At 46.8% G+C, this 20,398-nt stretch overlaps 1 protein-coding gene across 1 annotated transcript; it reads left to right on the plus strand.

Annotated features, from left to right (window-relative positions):
- Positions 1 to 193: 193 nt before the first annotated feature.
- On the plus strand, positions 194 to 18,986 carry ARHGAP1 (Rho GTPase activating protein 1). The gene is made up of 12 exons (XM_082485270.1): positions 194 to 378; positions 1,179 to 1,271; positions 12,394 to 12,481; positions 12,759 to 12,890; positions 13,367 to 13,453; positions 14,088 to 14,186; positions 14,918 to 15,025; positions 16,234 to 16,310; positions 16,710 to 16,787; positions 17,336 to 17,464; positions 17,639 to 17,742; positions 18,395 to 18,986. The coding sequence occupies exons 1-12, from the start codon at positions 240 to 242 to the stop codon at positions 18,572 to 18,574; spliced, it is 1,314 nt and encodes a 437-aa protein (XP_082341396.1). The 5' UTR covers positions 194 to 239; the 3' UTR covers positions 18,575 to 18,986.
- The last annotated feature ends 1,412 nt before the right edge of the window (positions 18,987 to 20,398 follow it).

Genomic DNA, 20,398 nt, shown 5'->3' on the forward strand with positions numbered 1-20,398 from the left:
CGAAAGAATTTGACATATGTCGGTTCTCCTGGCTTGGAGGAGGAGGAGTTCCTGACTGTGTTAAGGGGGAGGGGAAGTATGATCTCTGGATAAGTAAAGATCAGGGAGGATTTGGGGAAAATCAGTGAGAGGAGGAAGAGCCTTTTATGGGGTGGTAAACTTGTCATCTCTGTGTCTCACCTAGCAGTCTCCAGTCCTCATTCTAGACGCTGCAAAATAAACTGCGTTATTTGGGGACCATGGCTACAGACCCACTCTCGGAGCTTCAGGATGACCTGAACTTGGATGATACCAACCAGTCCCTCAGCCAGCTCAAACTGGCCTCCATAGATGATAAGAGCTGGCCAGCAGATGAAGCCCCTGCTTTTCCCAAAACAGGTAAGTATCCTACTTGTTTGGGGTCTGGGTTTTGGCCAAAAGCAAATTGTTTGTCTTGCAGCATTGTGGTCATATCTACATATCCAGAGAGCCCCAGCTCCATCTGAAAGCTTTATAGGCACTTTAAATCTTGCACCACACCCAAGTGAATTAGCCCTGCCATTGAACAGCACTAAAAAGCTCAGAGCTGGCTGATGTAAATATACTCTTCTTAGTCCTGTGACTGGCTGCGCTCCGGTGCTGACAGTACAGACATGCTGTAAGTCCTTCACTGTCCTCTATTATGGTCTTTTGAAGGATAGTTTGACCTTCCTGAGTGGAAGGATCTTGAATTTCCATGTGGGAGGTGGGGCTAGAGATCTGAGTTGTTGCTCTGAAATCCTGTGCTACAGACTGCTGCCCAAAGAGGTCAGGGAAATTAACTCAAGTGCATATGGGACAGCCATCCATCAAGTGATGATATTAAGATCCTACCGCTCCAAAAAGTGACGATGGTGCCCTTAGCACTTGGATTTTGGTCTTTGTGAATGTCTGTAACACATCTGAACAGTTGTTTTTGGGAGGGTGTACAGTCAAGGGACGCATATGGACCTCATAGGATTGATAGGTCTCTTCTGAAGTCATTGCTGTTCTTACTTGCTCAGAATTTCAAAGGTGGGTTTCCGAGGTGTACAGGTGCATACATTAGTCCCTCCCAAGTTGAAAAGCCATTTTTTCTCATCCCTCTGTCTCTATTTTAGCCCTCGCCAAGGTGCTTTAGATCCCTTCTTCTAATTGCTTATTCCTTGTGTTTTGTGCAGAGGACTCCAAAGGCTCCCCTGAGCCCATCACTCACCTGCAGTGGGATGATCCCTACTATGATATCGCCAGGCACCACATTGTGGAAGTAGCAGGTAGTGGTCTTTCTGTTTCCTCCTGTGATGTCTTTGCAGCTGGGCCAAGGAAGGGTCTTTCTAATGAGGTTGTGGGGCGTCTGCTATATGCCAGGCCCAAGTGGCAACGACAGCTGGCATCATAAAGAGAAGGAGCACCATACTTCTTGAATGTTTGCAATATGTGTGATTTTCCACTGACCTCGGTTAAACTTGCGTTCCTTCTTGGCTCTTACCATCTTGATTATATTATTAGTGGGACTTGGTTGCTTTTGCTGAATTCTTTTAGATGTGGCCCTTGACTACATCCTGCGCACAAGGTGCTATTTTTGCGTGATAATGCCACAGAAGTTACCTAGTTATGCAGTACAGCTGCAAGGTCCTCAGCTGACTGAGTAATCCACAGTATCCACAGTACGTCTGGTAGCTCTCTATGATATCTAAATGGCCAGAGCTCATCATCCTGTCCAGAAATAGCATTTACAGAAATCTGAAATAGGGGGAATAGGCACATGTCCCACTGCAAGGAAAGACCTGATCATTCAGGGTCACAAGCATTGGGATTTTCTCTGTGTGGTTGTTTTATCCATATTTTTTTAATTACACTAACCCATGGTGATGTACTGCTGGGACCTCCATAAGAAAAAGTTTTGGGGGTAGTTTTTAGATTGCTGCCGTAAGTCTGAGGGAAGGGTAATCCCGGTTTGTCTTGCATTCCTCGTTTAAAAAAAAAAGTGCCTCTTCAACCTTTTGTGACGTCATTCACACTTCCTCCTTGATTGTCTATAGCCACCTCCTACCCTTCCTATTGCGGTTTCTCTGTACCCTGGCCCCTGCCCCACATGTGAATTTGCAGCGAAGCAGAGGCACAAGCTGGAGGCCTCCTGATTCAGGGTTGTTCTGCAGCAGGGTTTGACCACAGAGGGAAGATTCTCAGGCACTTACCTTGGTAAGAGTTGTCCTGACATCGTTCTTTTCAAGGCTGTCTTCTAGAATGAGCTTTCTTTCTCCGAACCTCTCATGTTGCATCTTTTGGGGAACAAAATGATAATGGCAAACTCAAAACATTTTCCTTTGTCTCCTCTGTTCCTCTGGCTGCTCAGATTGACAGGTCTGGTGTTTAGTATTTGGGCCATTATGTCTGGTAGATTTGCCACAAGTGCTTTCATTTGCAAATGTGTTACTAACCTTCTTTTCCTTGGGGCTGGATTTTCAGGAGTGGGGTTGATAGGGATCTGCACCCTGGTCTCCTGATTGCTGAAACTGGGAAGGGACAGATGTGTGGACTCCACCATTTCAGTGATACCTAGAATATTTCGAATGGGAATGGCAGAGGTAAAGGGTGTTTCTGGACTCTGGGAGTTGGTGAGTTAAGTGATACTCTTGTTCGCTCAGACACAGCTTCAGACAAAGTGCTCAGAGGAGAGTTTAGATCAGAGACATTGATAAGACTGGAATGTCAGCCCAAACCAAGGATATACTTTGTGTGCTGCCTCCTGATGTAAGCACCAGGCTTTCTGTGGGATTTCTGTTCGAGGTAACATTTTTTTTCACAAGCTCTCTGAATGGAGTATCACTCCAATGGAGGTGTGTCTCAGTGGCTGTTGGAAAGCAGCTGTTTGACACGTGTTCTAGGATAGCAAATGAAGAATTATCTAACTTCCTGAAAGGATTTGGGGGTGGTATGATGGCTGGCTGGGAGGTATGCCTGCATTCTGAAAGAGATCTCTTCCCCGTCATGGTTTAAATCTGTGCTTCTGTTGAGCTCTCTGTCCCTGTCATGTCTGCGTAGCGCAGAAGCAGCTCAGAGAAGCTTCTGTTATTGGCTGCTTCTGGCCACTTTTCACCAGTAGCTGGTTTATCTGAAAGCCTGTGACAGTCCCCCATGCAGAATGTGGTGCAGTGCCTCTCTTGGCATCGGAAGAGCTAGTAGCAGAGCCCTGGATAGTGGATTTTCTGCCACATAGTTTTGAGACTCTGGTTGGTGTCTCTTCTCCTAGAAGCAGGATCTATGAAGTTGATCAAGGAGGCCTGAGTTGTAATCTGGGCTCTGGGGTGAAGCTGTTTGTTCAGTTTTCTTGGTCAATAATTAATAACGTTAACTGTTTGGAGAATCAGACGGGGTACTGTTCTCTGGGCTGTCGTTGGAGGCAAACAATCAGGGAAAATCTGGAAAAATCCTATTAGAAGTAGCCTGGAGAATCAAAATCTCACTGAGGGATTAAAATGGAACTGTTTGGATCTGGCTCTGCTGACAAGTTGTGCTTGTCAGCACCTTCAGGTGCAATGAACACTCCAGCGCTGAGCCTGAAACAAAATAGCTCCACCCTGGTTCTCTTGTAAATACTAGCAAGTGACAGGAGATCAAGGGTAGTTTTATCCATTCTGCTGATTTATGAGCTTTCTCTTCTGTGTCCTTCCCTGTTCTGGACTTCAGAGCAGAAAGCATATGGTTAACTCTGCTCTGGCCTTCCCTGAAATATATTCTAGGATGACGATGCTATTTTGAGACAAAAGCAGAAGGCTAGTTCCCATCCTTGGGCTGAACTCCATGATCCCAGGGTTATCCTATGTAGTCAGAAAAGTAATTACTTCTTGCAGGATGGGTGCACAGTGTTAATAACTTAAGAAATGCCCAGTTTTGATGACAAAAAGTTACCATGCTCATTTTCTAGCTAACCTTAATTTCTGATTCAGTTCAAGGCATACTGTATCTGAATATCCTAGCTATCTGGCCGAAAGAGGGAAAAAATATTGAAAAGCGTTTTGCAGAATTTGTTAGAAAAATAATGCTTTGGGTTTTGTTTTTCACATAAAAATAGTGCAGTGGTTTCATGGAGACTGTCCTTTTTGCCCTATCCTCCTGTCTCTCCTGGGGACTGGGATCTTCCTGGAAGAGGCTATCCATGGGGCACTGCTTTTTGTCGACAGGCATGTCATCGCTGTCCCTAGTGGTGGTGTGTCTCAGGAAGATGGAGGCAAAAGGCATCTACACCACAGTTCTGAGGGATTACCATGGCATTGTTGTGAATCAGAATATTTTAGTTTTGGGAAATCTTCTTTTGGTTCTGGTATTCAATGCTTTACTGAAGTAAAGAGATGATACTCTGCCTATCCTTTCAGACCTGCCTTAAGGTGTGTGTTTCATGCAGGCTCTGGAGAGGTCTCTGCATGGTTGTGCTCTTCTTGAGTCTGAGTTCCTCTTTTTGTGAACATTGTAGCAGAGAAATTCGTCTTTACACGTGGCTAGAGGTTGGAGTAGAGGCAGCTTGATTTCAGTGCACAAACCACTTCTGCAAAGCGTCGTTTTTCTCCCTTGCTCACATTACGTAGCATTTGGAAGAAACACAGGCTTCTGGTTGAAGGCTGTTGAGGAACTATCCTAAATTTCTGTTAATGTTTAAGTGTTTCTGTATCCTCCTGCTAATTCTTACATGGCAAAGGTGCTGCTTCCATCTTCTTTGGGGTTGAGGTGGACTAGGGTGACATAATCTTGGCCTTGAATTTCAGCAGAGGCTGAATTGCAAGAATATACTAGGTAGTTAATAACAGTCTGAAGGAGGTCTCTGGAGATGGCAGTTCCTACTGGAAACCTGAGGCTCTGGGGGAAGAGCAGGGCTCTTGACACCTCTCTGGCAATGTGCTCCTCGTTTTTCTGCCCAGTTTGAAATACTGGTCTTGCCTTTGTGATCAATATGCAAACCTATAGGTATGAGGTGCATCAGCATTCCCATTTTACACAATAACTGGCTTTCTTCCTTTGCGGATAAGAAAACTGGGGCTTAACCTATGGTTGATGTATGAATTTTCTGCTGCTGTGGAGCCTAGAAGTTGGTGTAGCAGTTGTCAGGAGAGTGGTCATCGCTGTTTACTTCAGCTATGTAGTTCCTGCCCAGTGACTTCAAAGCTTTGCTGAAGCTTAGAGCATGTTTCTGCTGTTTTTTATGGGAAATCTGCTGCCTCACACCAGCGAGTCCAGTGAAGAGCAACTAAGATGATTAAGGGCTTGGAGCATCTGCCTTATGAGGAAAGGCTGAGAGAGCTGGGACTCTTTAGCCTGGAGAAGAGAAGGCTGAGGGGAGACCTTATTATGGCATACAAGTATCTAAAGGGTGGGTTGAAGGAGGATGGAGCCAGGCTCTTTTCAATGGTTCCAAGTGACACGACGAGGGGCAATGGGCACAAGTTAGAACACAGGAAGTTCCGTTCAAATACACGGAAACAGTTCTTTACGGTGAGGGTGACAGAGCACTGGCACAGGCTGCCCAGGGAGGTTGTGGAGTCCCCTTCCCTGGACATTTTCAAGACCCGCCTGGATGCAGTCCTGAGTAATGTGCTCTGGGCAATGCTGCTTTAGCAGGGGAGTTGGACTAGATGATCTCTAGAGGTCCCTTCCAACTCTGATGATTCTGTGATTAATTAGCAGTCTGCAGGGCTGCCCTCGCAGAGAAGGCACGATGCTAGTGTGTGTAAGAGCTGCGACTGAAGTGGCAAAGCAAGGTGGGGAGTTGAGGGGGTATACCTTCTTGTGTGTTACTAGATTGAAACTGCAGTTTCAACACTGAATCCTTTTTCAATGGTGAATCTGGCACCAAAACTGCCTGAAAAACACTGTGGCTGGCTGTTGGCTGCAGGTGCTAAAGCTGCAACTAGTGCTGATGATTTGCTGTTGCTGTCGGTGATTGACATGGGGAGGTAAAAGCAATGTTGGAGCACCAGTAGCTGTCATTTCAATAAGGAGGCAAAGGTAGAAGTTGCAGACGACTCTTGTGTTTAAAGTAAGTTGCAGTGCATCTTTGGTGGCATTAGCCACCCATTAGGGCTCAGCAAAGGCCTGTGATAACAAGGGTCCTTTCCCCTTCCAGTATGGTACATTATTATTGGCTCCATTAATACAGGGTGTGCCTGCATTTCCGCTGCTTTTGGATGTAGTTTCTGACTAACTTTTTTTTTTTTTACAAAGAGTATTTGTATGCTGCTGTAGAATTGGTCCCATCTAGAGCAAGCCCAGCTTGTGCACCATGTTTTGACATACAAGATCAAGGGAATGGAGGGTTTCTTTCTAGAGCTCTGCTCTGCTCAGGCTCCTGTCTTGATAGGCCCATGTGGGTCTGTTGAGTATATAACTGTAAGAGTGATGGAAAGGGGCTGCATGTGGCAATAAATGCCTTTGTAGACCCCTCCCTGCCCCAAGAAACCTATTTTTATTTTTTCTAATTGGCAGTTTATTTTTTTATTCAGAATCTACTAAACTTTCTTTTTAAAAAAAAAAAAAAAAAAAAAACAAAAACCAAAACCAACACAAAACTATGGGTGTGTTGAAGATCTAAATTGTCCCTACCTTCAGCTTATTAGTGAAATATAGCTTCTTGCAAAACTGTCGGATGTGTTATTCATACGGTATGATGCCATTCTCTGTACACTTCTGAAGTTGTTCAAAGGACCTTGACGCTCAGAATTAATTGTGTTTAACCCTTTTAGAAGTGGCAGTACGGCAGTTGCCATTTGGGTGGTAGGGGAAGTGTAACAGTAAGGGCCAAAAAATTCACTGTGGTTATATGGATTTAGTTGCAAATTTAAGAGACTTGGGAATCATGGGTTGCTGTACCTGCCTCTAATTGTTAGATAAGGTTGCTTTGGAGAGGAGCGTAGGAGAAAGATGAAATAGAAGGAGCTTGACTGCTGCAAGACTAAATGCATCCCAGCAGCAATCTGGCTAGACTCTGAGACTTTATACTCACGATTACTTTCTGGGAAAAGGTGCAAAGCTTGGCTTGCTATAACTTTGTTTCTGTTCCTCCAGACCAGGGTGCACTTGATGGGGCCCAACCAGGTAGGTAGATTTTTTTTGTGGCACTAACATTTGGTACTGCAGATCATGGTATTCCTTTAGCATGACTGTGGCCTGTAGCTGGACTGTCTCAGGGGAGCCCAAACTTTGCTCAGCCTTAGGCTGCACTGGCAACTTTTCAGGAGTCCAAAGGCTGCACAAACCCATGATCCGAGGGCTACACCTCTGCCTCAGGCACAGCAGAATCATCTGAGCCAAATTTGGCGTGTGGGCTTTACCTTGGGCACTTTGGGGCTCTTGGGTCTCAGTGTAAATAACTCCTGTTCCTCTTCTGTCATGGTGGTGGCCTGCTTGGACCAGTTCAGTTTGAACTCAGACTTACCTCGTTGTCATGTGTGCTTTGGAAATTCATCCTAGGATTGCTTCCTGTACCTTCATATGTTCTGCAGCTGTTCTCACGTGCTAAGCAGCTGGCGCTTAAACTGGATTCTCCAGCTGAAAGCAACTGTTATCTATTTCTTCTCAATTTGGCTACAGAGATGTTGTGTTTTGGTAACTTGTTCCTTATTCTAGCCTGAAGCTGTGCTAGACTGCTCTGTCCTTGCTGAGCATTCGTTAATCCTCTCTGGATTTCAGTCCCAAGCCTTAAGAATTTGGCTGCCAGTGCTTTTACACTTCTCAATGTAGATGAAAGCCTCTTTTGGTGTGAAATTTTCTGCTGTTTTTGAACAGTAGTCTAAGGCCTGTGCACGATCCATAGAAATGTTGATCCTCACTACCTCATTATGTGGGCTTGTCTCCCCCATTTTCCATGCTCTTAGGCATCCTCCCATGTTGCATTCTTTAATCTGACCCTCTAATATTTTTTTGTATCAGTTAAGGCTGTAGTCACTTGGTAAGGCTTTATGATTCTGGCAGTGTTTAGATATTGGGAATATCTAGGTGGAAGATGTCATGTATTAAAATACTTCTACTTTGAACTCCTTCCTTTCTTTTCCTGAGAGTCTAGATCTACTTTGGAATTCAACAGACAACTAAAATCTACCAATTATACCTAAAGACTGCCCAGCTTTGTCATAAGCTTGGCAGGAACCTGAAATTACATTAGAGAAGTTTTTTACTAACAGCGGCTCTGACAAACATCCTAAGCTTTGTGAAACTTGTAATGTTCCAGAATTATGTAGTGGTGTCCTCTCCTTGTCTCCGAACTCTGTTAACCTTGCTGTTTCACCAGTAACACTAGCTTTTGGTGGCAAATTTTATCCATCTGCATTCTCTCAGTATCAAAGTACCAGGATATTCCTATTTGAATCTTCCATCGAGGTGGTCCCTCAGCCAAGAGTACCTGGCAAAGGTAGGAATCCTTGGGTAGGGTCCCTGGACTGCAGTTTTGCTGTTGGCTGAGTAATATGATAGCCTCCAATCATGGCATGAAGGCTAAGTGATAAGTGTTTCAGGAGAAACGCCTGGAAATACATAGCGGCATTTGCAAGTCAAGCGTGTATTTTCCATGTTGGCTTTATAGATTCATTTAATACAGAGTTCTGTCTCAGGACAGTATTGCTCCCTTGATAGGAATTTCTGCTCTGATACGTTTGTATTGCTGCAGGTTGCAATCTGAAACATTAGCCTCAGCGTTTAAACTTCAGCCTATTCGAAATATGGTTGTGCACTGATGGCTCGGAACCACGGTAGTGATGTTCTTTGCCCCTTGTCTCAGAAATGCACTGGAAGCTGCTCTTTGAATGGGAGGAGAAACTGTGTTTGGGCCTTAAAAGCACCATAACAATGTTCAGGAGAATTACCATGTCCATTAGTGCCACAAGTCAGTATCTCTTTAGATTAGCAGCAATCTTGACTGGATAGGCTTTGCATATTGGCTACTTCCTTGTTCTTTGTTGTTAAAAAATATCTGAATTACATCCTATAGGGAGGTAGTTTAATTCCAGTGTAGATTGAAAATACTTTTAATGTATGAACTTACTCACAAAGGTATGCACAGTGTTGGGGTGCTCTGTGAGTACTGACAGTATATAATTGCTTCTTTGTTGGTTTGTTGTTAACTATTTATTGAGCATTCCTCATCAGGGAGAGGTAGGAGACAGCCTGAGAAGCTGAGTGATTACTTCATCGTCTATGGTTGTCTTCAGTGGAAACTTCAGGAATTTGCAATTGCAAACAGGGGGTGAAAACCTAGATACGTAAGATTAATATTGCAAACAGGAGAGTAAACAGTACAAGGGATGAAGCATCTGGGAAAGATCAAACGCGGTAACAATTTGTTCGGGTCTGAGGTTGAGGGGCCACCTGGAGGCAGTTTCCTCTGACAGTCAAGAATGCATGGAATGGGCTTTAGGTTCTTGTTTGTAAGGTTGGAATAACTGATTGTTCAGCTTTGATGCTCAGGAGCTGAATTTTGTCATGTCTGGAGGAACCAGACTGATCTGATATATGTCAGGTGGAAACAGCATTGGCGGTTGGTTGTTTTTAAAGTGCCTGTGTTGACAGGCTGAGCTCAGTGTGATGAAACTGGAGTGAATGGGCATGCTGGTTCCTGTGTAGGTCTCGTGCGTAAGTTCATTCTGATTTGGAAGGCAAAATGGGCCATTCCTTTTTCATTCATCCACAGGAGTATAGATTATCTTGTGGTGTACTTGGCCCTGGAAATTATCCAGGGGAAACATGCCATCTCCCTTTTGGTAGAATCATGGATTGTCCATTTTTTCTTTACCAGGGATCCCAGACTTTTTCGCCAAGGCTATATAAGGAACGAGATTCTAGACTTTGCGTAGACCCTGCCATAGGCTTTCATGTCATTCCAGAGGAAGGTGTTTAAGCTATGTGGTTCCTGACTTGTGACTTACCAGGTCTGGTAATCAGTGCCCAGGAGCCTGAACTGAGTGTGTGGCCACAAGCAATATCACATGAACATGGTGCTGTACTGCAGTTCTTCACAACCGAAGCCTGCCTTGATCAAGCTTGCAATCTGCTTCTGGCCCTCAGATCATCCGCTCTGGTGTGAAATGCAGCCTTACAGTTAACTGTAGATAGCACCTATTCTGACTTTAGTGCACAGCTGTGATCTGCAAAGATCTGTGGTCTTTCTGACCATTCTCTTTCATCACTACAAAACTCAACAGATTCTTAGATGCTGCCATCTTCTTGCTGCTCTGTTCAGGCGGGACCTTTTGTCTTCCACATGGAGACATGAGTGGCTCAAGACCACTGAGAAGAGTCACAAGATGCCATATTTTCTGCCCAGGACTTTGTAGCCTGCACCTTTGTTTTATAGACAGCTTATGTGCATTAGACCCGGCCCTAAAGCTCATAGCAAGCTACCGAGAAACTCTGGGCTAGGCAGAGAGTGGGCTACCGTGGGATATGCAATGTGATGTTGGTCTTGTGGCCTGGCTGTGACTGTATCTGGTCGTTCCAGATAAGCCTTGCATCACTCTCTCCTAGTCCTGCATTCTGGGTCATGCATCCTCCCTAATTGCCCCTTACCTCCGCATGTGTATGTCAATGTGATGGCCTATGCCACCCCTTTCCTAGTCTGTACCTAGTGCTGCCTCAGTGTCTCTAGCTTTTGTAGAGGTTCTGGCTTGTGTGCATCAATGAATTCTGTCTCTTGTGTTGTCTGGTGAGTGACTTGAAAATGGGACCTGTGAGGGAAAAATATAAGTGAACAAGTAGCAAGACAATCTGTTCTTGTGGTCAGGATGGGGCTAAAAGAGAGTTAGTAGCATGTTGTCTTGGCTGGTGTATGTGAGTTCTCTGGGTGCCATTTGCAGCACCAAGTGGTCATCTGTTACTAACAGGCAGTGTTCCCAGAAACCTCAGGTTTGCTGCTCTGGGGTTCAGTCTGAGATCTGTTGCTGCATGGCAAGTGTAACCAAGCAGTAGTTGAGGGCGAGAGCCCATGCAAGGGTGGGAAAATGGCTACATGCTCTCAATATTGTAAATCAGTGTGGGGAAAAGGATACCTTTTAAGGGGAGTGATGTATTGCAGGCGTGTCCCGCCTAAGTAGCGATCCTTGCTGCTTTTCTGTGCTGTGATCTGTATGGGATGGTTGTGCCATAGGGCAGTAAGGAAGGTGGTGGTGTGCATAACCTCAGTAGCCCCTTCCACTGCTCCTTGCTCCTTTTGCTTGACAGGAAAACATAGCTCTTGGTGCAGGGTGAGTAGCAAGAAAGGTGGGAATACTTTCACACTAGAGGAACCATTTCATCTCCACTGGTGCTAAAAAGCAGGTCATCCTTGTGGAAGGGGATTGGGTGTTGTGTCTGGGAGAGAACCAGACTTTCCCTCAAACTCCCTACATCCAAAAGATTTTTTCTTACTTATGTAAATCTCACAGTTCCCCTAACATGTCTGCTAAGCTTGTTCATGCCCATCTGCTTGGGTTTTGTTCATGGGGCTGAGATCTCTGCTGGAAGAAGTCCACTGACGTATGAAGACTTGCTTTGGGGAAAACTTGGCGGCTTGTCTCTGAAGCCTCAAGTGGTGGCTGGGATCCTCCTCCCTGAGATGAGGGTGCTTTATGGATTATTTAGCTTCAGTGTGATGGGGACTGTTTTCTGCTGGGTTTTTACATAGAATGCTTTGTTGTGCTGCGTTTTGCAGCTTCTTCCAGCTCAGGTTGGAAAAATTTCTTTGTGGATGGAAAAATCTAGGAAGCGGTGAACAGCTTGTTTGGCAATCTCCCTGGAGAATCCAGCAGCACTACTCGGTCCATCTGTAGAAGAGGCTCATGATGAAGCTTGCTTCTCATCTCTGGGATGTGACTGGGACTGCCCTGTTTCTAGGAATTTCTTGGTTTCCAGAGTATGAAATGGCTTTGTTCTGTGTGCAGGACTAAGCTTCAGGTGAAGCAAGAAACAAATGCACCGGGCCACAACCAGTTAGCCTGGGACTGTGTGCAGGATGGAAGGAGTGGCTATTGTGCCTGTGAGGGGCAGTGGTGCGTCCCTGGGCACACATGCATCAGGAGAAGTGCCCAGGGGCAGCACTGCAGAGCATTAATGCTCTGACCACTCTGCTCTATACTTGAGGCCTCCATCCCTACATGCCCTGAGGCATCCTGGCTTCCAATCCTTCCTCTTCTTTCAGGGCTGGAGCATGGACTCGTTCTCCATTTGCATTGTTGACTTGCCAGGCCTTTGGTGTTCAGGTTTCTGCTTTTATACTAGGCCAGTGGTAACTGCTGAAAATCAGGTTTAGTTTTGCTGGCAGCTGTCGCAATCCAGACTTCTGCCTTGTTATGGTGGTTCCCCACTCTCTGTTTACCCCTTGCTGCCAAGACCACAATGTAGTCCTGAAACTCCCTGTAATCTCTGGCATTTCATCTGCAGGTGATGACAAATACGGAAGGAAAGTCATTTTGTTCAGTGCCTGCCGGATGCCCCCAAGTCATCAACTTGATCACGTGAAACTGCTGGGGTGAGTAGGGTCTTAGGAGGCTGCTCTTAACTTCTTAAACCTGACATAATTCCCAGGCCAGATTCCTGGGGCCAGATATATCTGCAATAGCTTCTTTAGCTGGACTTGTCCTCCCAAAGTGCTTACCTCCATTGCAAATTACCTCCATTGCAAATGCAAAGTGCATTACCTCCTGGATGCAAATCCTCTGTTATAGCACACAAAGACAAGGCCCAAAGGGAGGAAGAGCCTCTCTGTGGCGGAGCATGAAGCGAGTTCAACAGTTGTCTCTTCTCAGGTACCTGAAATTTACGCTGGACCAGTATGTGGAGAGCGATTACACACTGGTGTACCTGCACCATGGCCTCACCAGTGAGAACAAGCCGTCCCTGAGCTGGCTGCGGGATGCCTACAGGGAATTTGATCGCAAGTGAGTAAGGCTGCAGCAAGCAAGGATATAACATGCTGTTCTGTAGCCTAACACAGAAGATCTTCCCCAGGCCCCCTGTGTAGCATGGTGATCATAATTTACTGTCACTTACTGCTGCTGCTTATGGAGCTGGGTTGTCGTTTAATGCAGGCTGAATCATGCGATAAACAGCTCCTTCTGTAGTTACATCCTTTAGGCCCCCAGGCAAGCAGCAAAACCAGGAGCCAGTGCAAGTGTGTCAGCCCCATGGCATAATTGTTGCTTCCTGGTGAGGCTGCTCACTGCTTCTTAGTGAATCTTGGAATAAATTAAAGTGTGCCCTTAGGCTGCTGAGTGGGAGAGCAGAGGCTGTGAGTGCTGGGGAGTGGTGAGGCTCAGTGCAAAAGGAATGGAGCACTGAGGGTGCCTTAATCTTGTGGAAAGGTTGGTTCCTCTGCTTAACATGCAGTTTATCCTTACTTAGCTTCTCTTGGCAGGTACAAGAAGAACATCAAAGCCTTGTATATTGTGCACCCAACCATGTTCATCAAGACCCTGCTGATTCTCTTCAAGCCTCTGATCAGGTAGGAAGCACTATAGGAGGCTCACCCACATCCTCACACTGCAGGGGAATAATGGGGCATTCTCAGTGGGGCACTAGATGAGCCCAAGCTGCCGAGCCTACCGTGGAGTCTCTCACCCTGTGCGATCTCCTCCTGTTTCTGAGCTCAGAAATATTCAGACACAGGAAGTACTGCTTTGGGAACCTACAGAGTTTGCAGCTCTGTGTTGCTCCTCTTTCTATCCAGCCAAGTAGAAGTAAAGTGTTGCAGGCTCCTCTAATAATGAAAAGGGAAGTGAGAGCACCAGTCCAAATTATATTTAATTCATTGTGTTGATGCTGAAATCCTAACTCTGTAAAACAACTGGAAAAAAAACTTTCTCCAGCCTACTGCTGAACTTAGGAAGGAGAAATCCAGCATTTTAGGCCACCTCCTCCTGCTAGGGCTTCTAATGTGACTTGGAAAGTCTTGGCATCTCCTAGTAAAATATATGGAGTTAGAGAGCTATGTGGGTGACATCTCTGCTGCTCAGCCATACCTCCTCCTTTGCCCCATTGATGTCTCTTGCAGACCCCTGCTCTCCTTACCTGTAAGAAGTCTGTTCTGATACTGGATTTCCTGATTCCTCACATACCTACTTTCTCTTGTTTTTCAGCTTTAAGTTTGGACGAAAGATTTTTTATGTGAACTTCCTTAGTGAGCTGGAGGAGTATGTGAAGCTGGAACAGTTGGGGATCCCAAGCCAAGTGCTGAAGTGAGAATGCTGCCTGTCTCCCATTTGCTTAGGGCTCTGTGAGAGGGGACTTTTCTGGAGGAATGGCAAGGGGAGGGACAGATTATTCCACTCAGGCAGTGGTTTTGAGGACGTGGTGACAAATTGCCTTGAACACTACTGTTTCTCTCCATGCTCCTTCCTGTGTGTCCTTGGCCTCAGTGCCCAGTTCTGTCCTTGAGTTAAAAATCCTCCTCCAGTGGAGCACCAATCCTGCCTCTCCCACTCGCCTCTCAGGGGTTTTGTGCAAGCTTCTGACCTTAACATTGACCTGGAGCTCGTGGTGCACATCTGCTGCATCTGGGCACCTGCTTTGCTCACTCTGCACAGTTCAGTTTGTCTTTAGGGCTTCCCAAAGTTGCCCCAATCATGGTCTTACCAGATAGATTTGCTGTCCCTCATACACACATGCAACTGCCTCATCACAAGCAGTGCTGTCCTGGCCTCCTGCCCATGTTGTCTGTCATCCTCAGCTGCTCCAGCTCCTGATTCCAAATAGATATTCCTTTCTCCCTGCTTTATTTCTGGCAACCAGATGTTTGTTATGTTTCCCTTGTGCTCCAGAGTTGCCTGTCCTGTTTTTGCATAGGTGGAGTCAATCATGCTAGGCTGGAGCTGTTAACAGAGGGTGTGCAGTAGGTCACGTGCAGTGCTGGGTTTGTGCTCTTTCTGGGAGACGGAGTGGCTTTTTACTAGTCTGTGTTTTGCCACAGATATGATGAATATCTGAGATCCCTGCAGAAACCTTCACAGGTGCCCCAGAAGCCAACACCACCGCGCCCACCGCTGCCAAACCAGCAGTTTGGAGTCTCGCTTCAGCAGTGAGTATCTCTGGATTGTGTTGCTTTTGCCTTGGCTTGCTTGATGAGAGTTCACTGTACTTATAACTGAACAGCAGCAAAAGTGGCTGTAAAATTTCTTGCAGTTTGGACTTCCTGCAAAGCTTTAATCATTCTTCTGGGGAACTCTGCGCTCATGTCTTGATCCTTGCTGAGTCAGTTCAGTTCCACCGTCTTGATTCCCTAGCAAGATTGTATCTAAATTAGGATGAGCTGGTTTCTGCAGCTAAGGGTCACTAGGGGAGGAGCAAAATAAGGGGCCATGGGGACAGCTTTATGCCACTAGAAACTTCCTTTAAGCAAAGGAAGTCTGTAGGAGGTCGATGGAAGTGTCTTTAGGGCTATGCTATTTTGATTGAGCAGAGCTGTTTCTTAGTTTTTTTCCATATCATAAACTCTATTTTAAAAGCACTTCTATTCACCCTTGTACTGATTCCCATCCCTCATTTCGTGCATGGTGACACAGGCAAACACAGACACTGGCAAGGGCTAGTGCTACTGGCTAAGTATTGAAGGTATTTTTAACTTTGAGTGTGATTTTGCCTCCCCGAGGAATGAGGAGGAGCTGGTACTGTGTGGCCAGACAGATCCTCTGAAGCAATCTGGGAACACATTCCTCAGCTTCAACACAACATTTCCAAATGTAACTCCTGTGGTGCTGTGTGCCTGAGCTTGTTAGTAGCCTGAGAGGGATGAACAGCTCCACACTATCAAGTAATATAGACAATCGAATATAAGGGTGGCAGCAAACACCTTGGCATCCATTGGGTTGATGTATCTTCCATTACAGCAGTGGGGTGGATAAACTCAATCCCATATATGTTTCTCTCATGTGTCAGCTTCTTTCTGCCCTGGCTTCTGTGGGGAAGGAAAAAGGAAGCTTACCCCTTTTCACCTGATTCATAAATAGCAGCCTTGCCTTCTGGGAACCCCTTTGCCCTGGCATCTACAGGCTATGATTTTTACAGAAGATAGAGAAATATTCCTGTGGTGTAGTAATGAGCTCATACTTGCTCCAGTGAACGATGTAGCATGATGGGTGAAGAGGAGAGAAGGCTGGAATAACAGCTGAACCAGGGACTGGGATAGCAAGATCCTGTGTGGTAGAGCTTGTGTGGGCAACTTCAAGACTCAGGGACTGCATGCAGGGCTGGGAGGACCAGTCATTTTTAACCTTTTGTCTCCTGCAGTCTCAGAGAGAAGAGCCCTGATCAGTCTCCTATTCCTCTGGTGGTCAGAGACACCATTGCTCATTTGCAGGAGCACGGTAAGTGTTCAGGGGAAGCTGCAGCCCCTCTTAATTCCACGTCAGTGGCCTCTCCTCCAACCATGTTCCGATCCAGAGTGTGGCAAGATGAAGAAGAACAGCGGTCTAGAATAAGATGTAAAGGCCTGAACTAGGTGGGTTAGCCTTCAAGAGAGATTGTGAAGGGCTTAGGAGACCTCCTTCTTCCAGTCATCTATACTCCCACTTATATAGGAGTAGTAAAATGCTCCTTTTATCCTTTGCCTGGTAGTGGAAGCAGAAAGAATTGCCATACTCTAAAAAAAGGACATGTTGACATCTGTCTGAATTCCCCACAGCATGGATTTATGATTGTTAACACAAGCATTTAGAGACTCTCACATGGCTGATCTTTCTTCTCCATCTGTGCTCACTTCACAGCTCTTACTACAGAGGGGATTTTCCGGAGATCAGCAAATACACAGGTTGTCAGGGAGGTCCAGCAAAAATACAACATGGGTAAGCGTCCAAACTCAGCAGAGCCTCTCTCAGTCCCTAACTACTGCTGTCCAACTGGAACTGTGTTGGAACTAGTCCATCATGGCTCCTCTCCTCTGATAGGCCTCTAGGTGACGCCCCATCAGGGTATGACCTGAGTTGCAAGGGAGAAGCATCTGATACTTTTGCTGCGTGGATAACATATTCTTTCCCGCTCGCATTCCCCTCACTGCCCTTTTCCTTCCTGAAAATTTCCCTGTTTCTCGGGGTGGGGTATACCATCCTAGTCTGGTTATACTGGGGGGACTGAAGATGAGCAGGAAGAAACACGGTCATCTGTTTCATTTGATGACTTCTAAAGATGTAGTGCTGGATTCAGCAGTGCTTTGCATTTGCTTTTAGGACACGTTTTTCCACTCTGCTAGAAGATGTGGTGCTTCAGTACCCTCTTTGTGTTCTTTAAAATACTGCCTCCCTAGTTTGGGGCTCTGACCACCACGTCCTATTCTTTGTCTGGAGGAGGTCCTGCTTTGCCCAATGAGCACTGAGTCTCTGCTCTACTTTCTCAGGTGTGCCTGTAGATTTCCAGCAGTATGAAGACGTCCACCTCCCTGCTGTGATTCTCAAGACCTTCTTGAGGGAGCTACCTGAGCCCCTCCTCACTTTTGGCCTCTACAGCCATGTTGTCAGCTTCCAGAGTGAGTCATAACAAGTGTGCTGCTCCCTAAATGTTGCACTGGCCAAGGGCAAAGATATCTTTGTGGGGGGACAGTCCTGCATGGGATAACCTGTGACTGCAAACAGGGCTTTCATCAGGGTGGGTGCTGAGGATTCCTCATGGACCTGCTTGTCCCGTCTCTCTTGATTTTTAGGTGTGGAGGAGGTAAATCGTGTGGATGTAGTTCGCAAAACACTCCAGACACTGCCAGAAGAAAACTACCAAGTGCTCCGTTTACTGACAGCCTTTCTGGTGCAGGTGAGGTGCCCTAAAGGTGGGCAGTTCAGTTGCCAGTGCCTTGCACCAGCTTTTTGACTGTCTGCTCCCTTTTCTCCTTTGAGAGGAAATGGGTCTCAAGCTAGAAAATTGCCTTTTTTTACCTTATGTTCTTGTTATACAGAGGTCAAGAATGATCACGATGAACTAGCCTAAGCAGTTGCTTCTCGTAATGCTGAGAGGTGCAGGTGGGCATTAAGCCCATGTGGTCTGTACCAGGGAGGCTGAAAGTTCCCCAGGGTGGAGGTATAACTGCAAAATATCTGAGTAGAAGATTAGACTAGAAGAGGGTTGTCAGATCCGCCCTACAGAACTTTCTCCTGCCAGGAAAGCCACTGCAAGGCTATTCTAGCAAGAGGGAAGATAATTTTGATTTCAGTGGTGATCTGGACTGTAGGGATACTGGGTGACAGTGCACTTGGTCCTATTGTTATGATATGGCCCGGTGGTTAAGCCACACCTCCTGAATGCTGGATGTCACATGTGTTTCCCCCAGCCGTCTTCTGGTATTTGGTCTTCAGCTTCTGTTCCCGTTTGCCCTTGGGAGTCTGTCAGCTCTGGCTTCAGGGAGGGTAGAGGGCAGCTACTGTCTTGTTCTGTAGGATTCACAATGGTCTCTTTCCTTCCCACATAGGTCTCTGCTCACAGTGACAGGAACAAGATGACGAACACCAACCTGGCAGTTGTGTTTGGCCCAAATCTGCTGTGGGCCAAAGATGTAGCCATCACCCTAAAAGCCATCAATCCCATCAATACCTTTACCAAGTTCCTGCTGGACCACCAGAAGGAGCTCTTTGAGGATGTGGAGGCCTGAATCCAGGCCAGTCCACACCAGCACACTGTGCCCACCTTCCCATCTTCTTTCCCACCTTGTCTTGGAGCTGTGACCAAGCTGTCTCCAGTGCAAAGGGACCATTAATCCTCTGGGTGATGAGCAGAGCGAGGGCTGTGGAGATGGTGGAGAAAGTGTGTAAGTAAGCAAGCAGGAGACCTGCTGCTCCGCATGGGGAGGGGAGCTGGTCTCCCAGCTGCTGAGAGTGAAGTCCTAGCCCACCTGCCAGTCTGTGCAGCTCCTCCAGGGCTCATCACCAGTCTGCTGCCCTATCAGATGACCTACCTTCCTTTCCTCCTTCCCTCACATGCAGTTTTTCTGCCCTCCTGTTCCCTTCCTCAGTGAAGATCTTTTTTGTTTAAGCTCCTAATAGTCCCAGCTCACCTCCCTTGCCTCAGCTGGGCTGTCTGGGCTAGGGCAGGCTTGCTGGGTTTTGTGGCAGAGATGTTCTTGCTGCGAGTGCCATCTCTCAGCACTGAACATGCACCCTGGTTTTCCCCAGAGGCACCTGAAGTGGGGAAGGGAGCCAGGCAGCCCTTGTGCTTCAGGTAGTAGCATGTCCTGCACTTGCAAACACCACTTTAGACCCCATGCTTTTGGCAGGCAAGTGAAGGACAGGCTCACGGCACATGGGCTGTATCACCTGTCAGACTCCAATACAAAGAGGCTGAATTTAGCCCAAACCCTTCTGGGGTCACCCACTCCAGACACTATTCAGTGTTTGCTGGGGTGTAGTGGGTGAGGTGCCTCCCATAGTTACCCAGATCAGGCACGTTTGTCCGTCCCGCAGCATTTCCAGCCCGGCTGGAAGGTTGATGCCAGACCTGTCTGTGCTGGGGGACTGGCTGGGGCCCTTTGGCAGCTGGTGAGTCTGAGTGGCAGGGAGCAAGTGCCCTGGTGGCACTGAACTGCTGACCGCTATGAGGATCACTGCCTTCCCCTATGGCTGCAGCACAAGGCCTCTTCTCCTCCATCAGGCATGTGTGTCTGTGCTGACTGGCACAGACCGCCTTGGCTGGTTGTCTTTTTGAGCAGAACTTTCCCCAGCACAGTGTAACAGAGAGCATGGCCTTGAGGGAAGGTCTAGGAACTGGGGCTAACCCTCACCCTGGAGTGCACCAGGCCTGGATTACGAATTTCTGCCCAGGTGCTGAGCACTCGTGTGCCAAAGCTGTGAGGGAACAGCTATTCCATGCCAAGGGCCTTTGCTCCATCTCCTCCTCGGTTCATACCTTCCTTCCATCCTACCATGGAAACCTGTTTGCCCTGGACATGGCTGGAGAGATCAGGTTGTCCGCAAGGCAGGCTTAGAGAGGGGTGGGCATGGCACCTTCCCAAAGCAGCTGCAATACTGTTAGGGCATCACTTTTGGTTTTGGGCTGCAGTATTCCCGTTACCTGAGCTAAAAGAGATCCCTCTCCTTAGCCTGGGCTGGGCACGGTGTTAGTAGGGAGCTTCTAGGCTTACTTCACTACTGTGTTATATCTTTATGTCTTGTGCCCTGTGTGCCTGGGCCAGTCCTCCCTGCTGCATCTGGCCACAGGGGCAAATCTTTTGGACCAAGCAGACCTAATCTTTAAAAAGCTACTGGATGCTAAATAGAATTTGCCTTTTCGTAATATTTTAGCCTGCCTTTAAACACTGACCAAAGGTTTGGTGCCCCAGTTGTAATCAAAACAAGTGACATCTGCTCTAGGAATTACAGAAATTGCTCTTTTTCCTAAGCTCTGGCATGGGAATGGGTGTGAACATAGACAGCTCTGTGGGGTAGCGCAGGTCCAGCCAGCTGGCTCGGAGGAGGCACAT

This window comes from Vanellus vanellus (genome assembly GCF_965231255.1).
Source record: "Vanellus vanellus genome assembly, chromosome: 6".
Lineage (NCBI taxonomy): Eukaryota > Metazoa > Chordata > Aves > Charadriiformes > Charadriidae > Vanellus > Vanellus vanellus.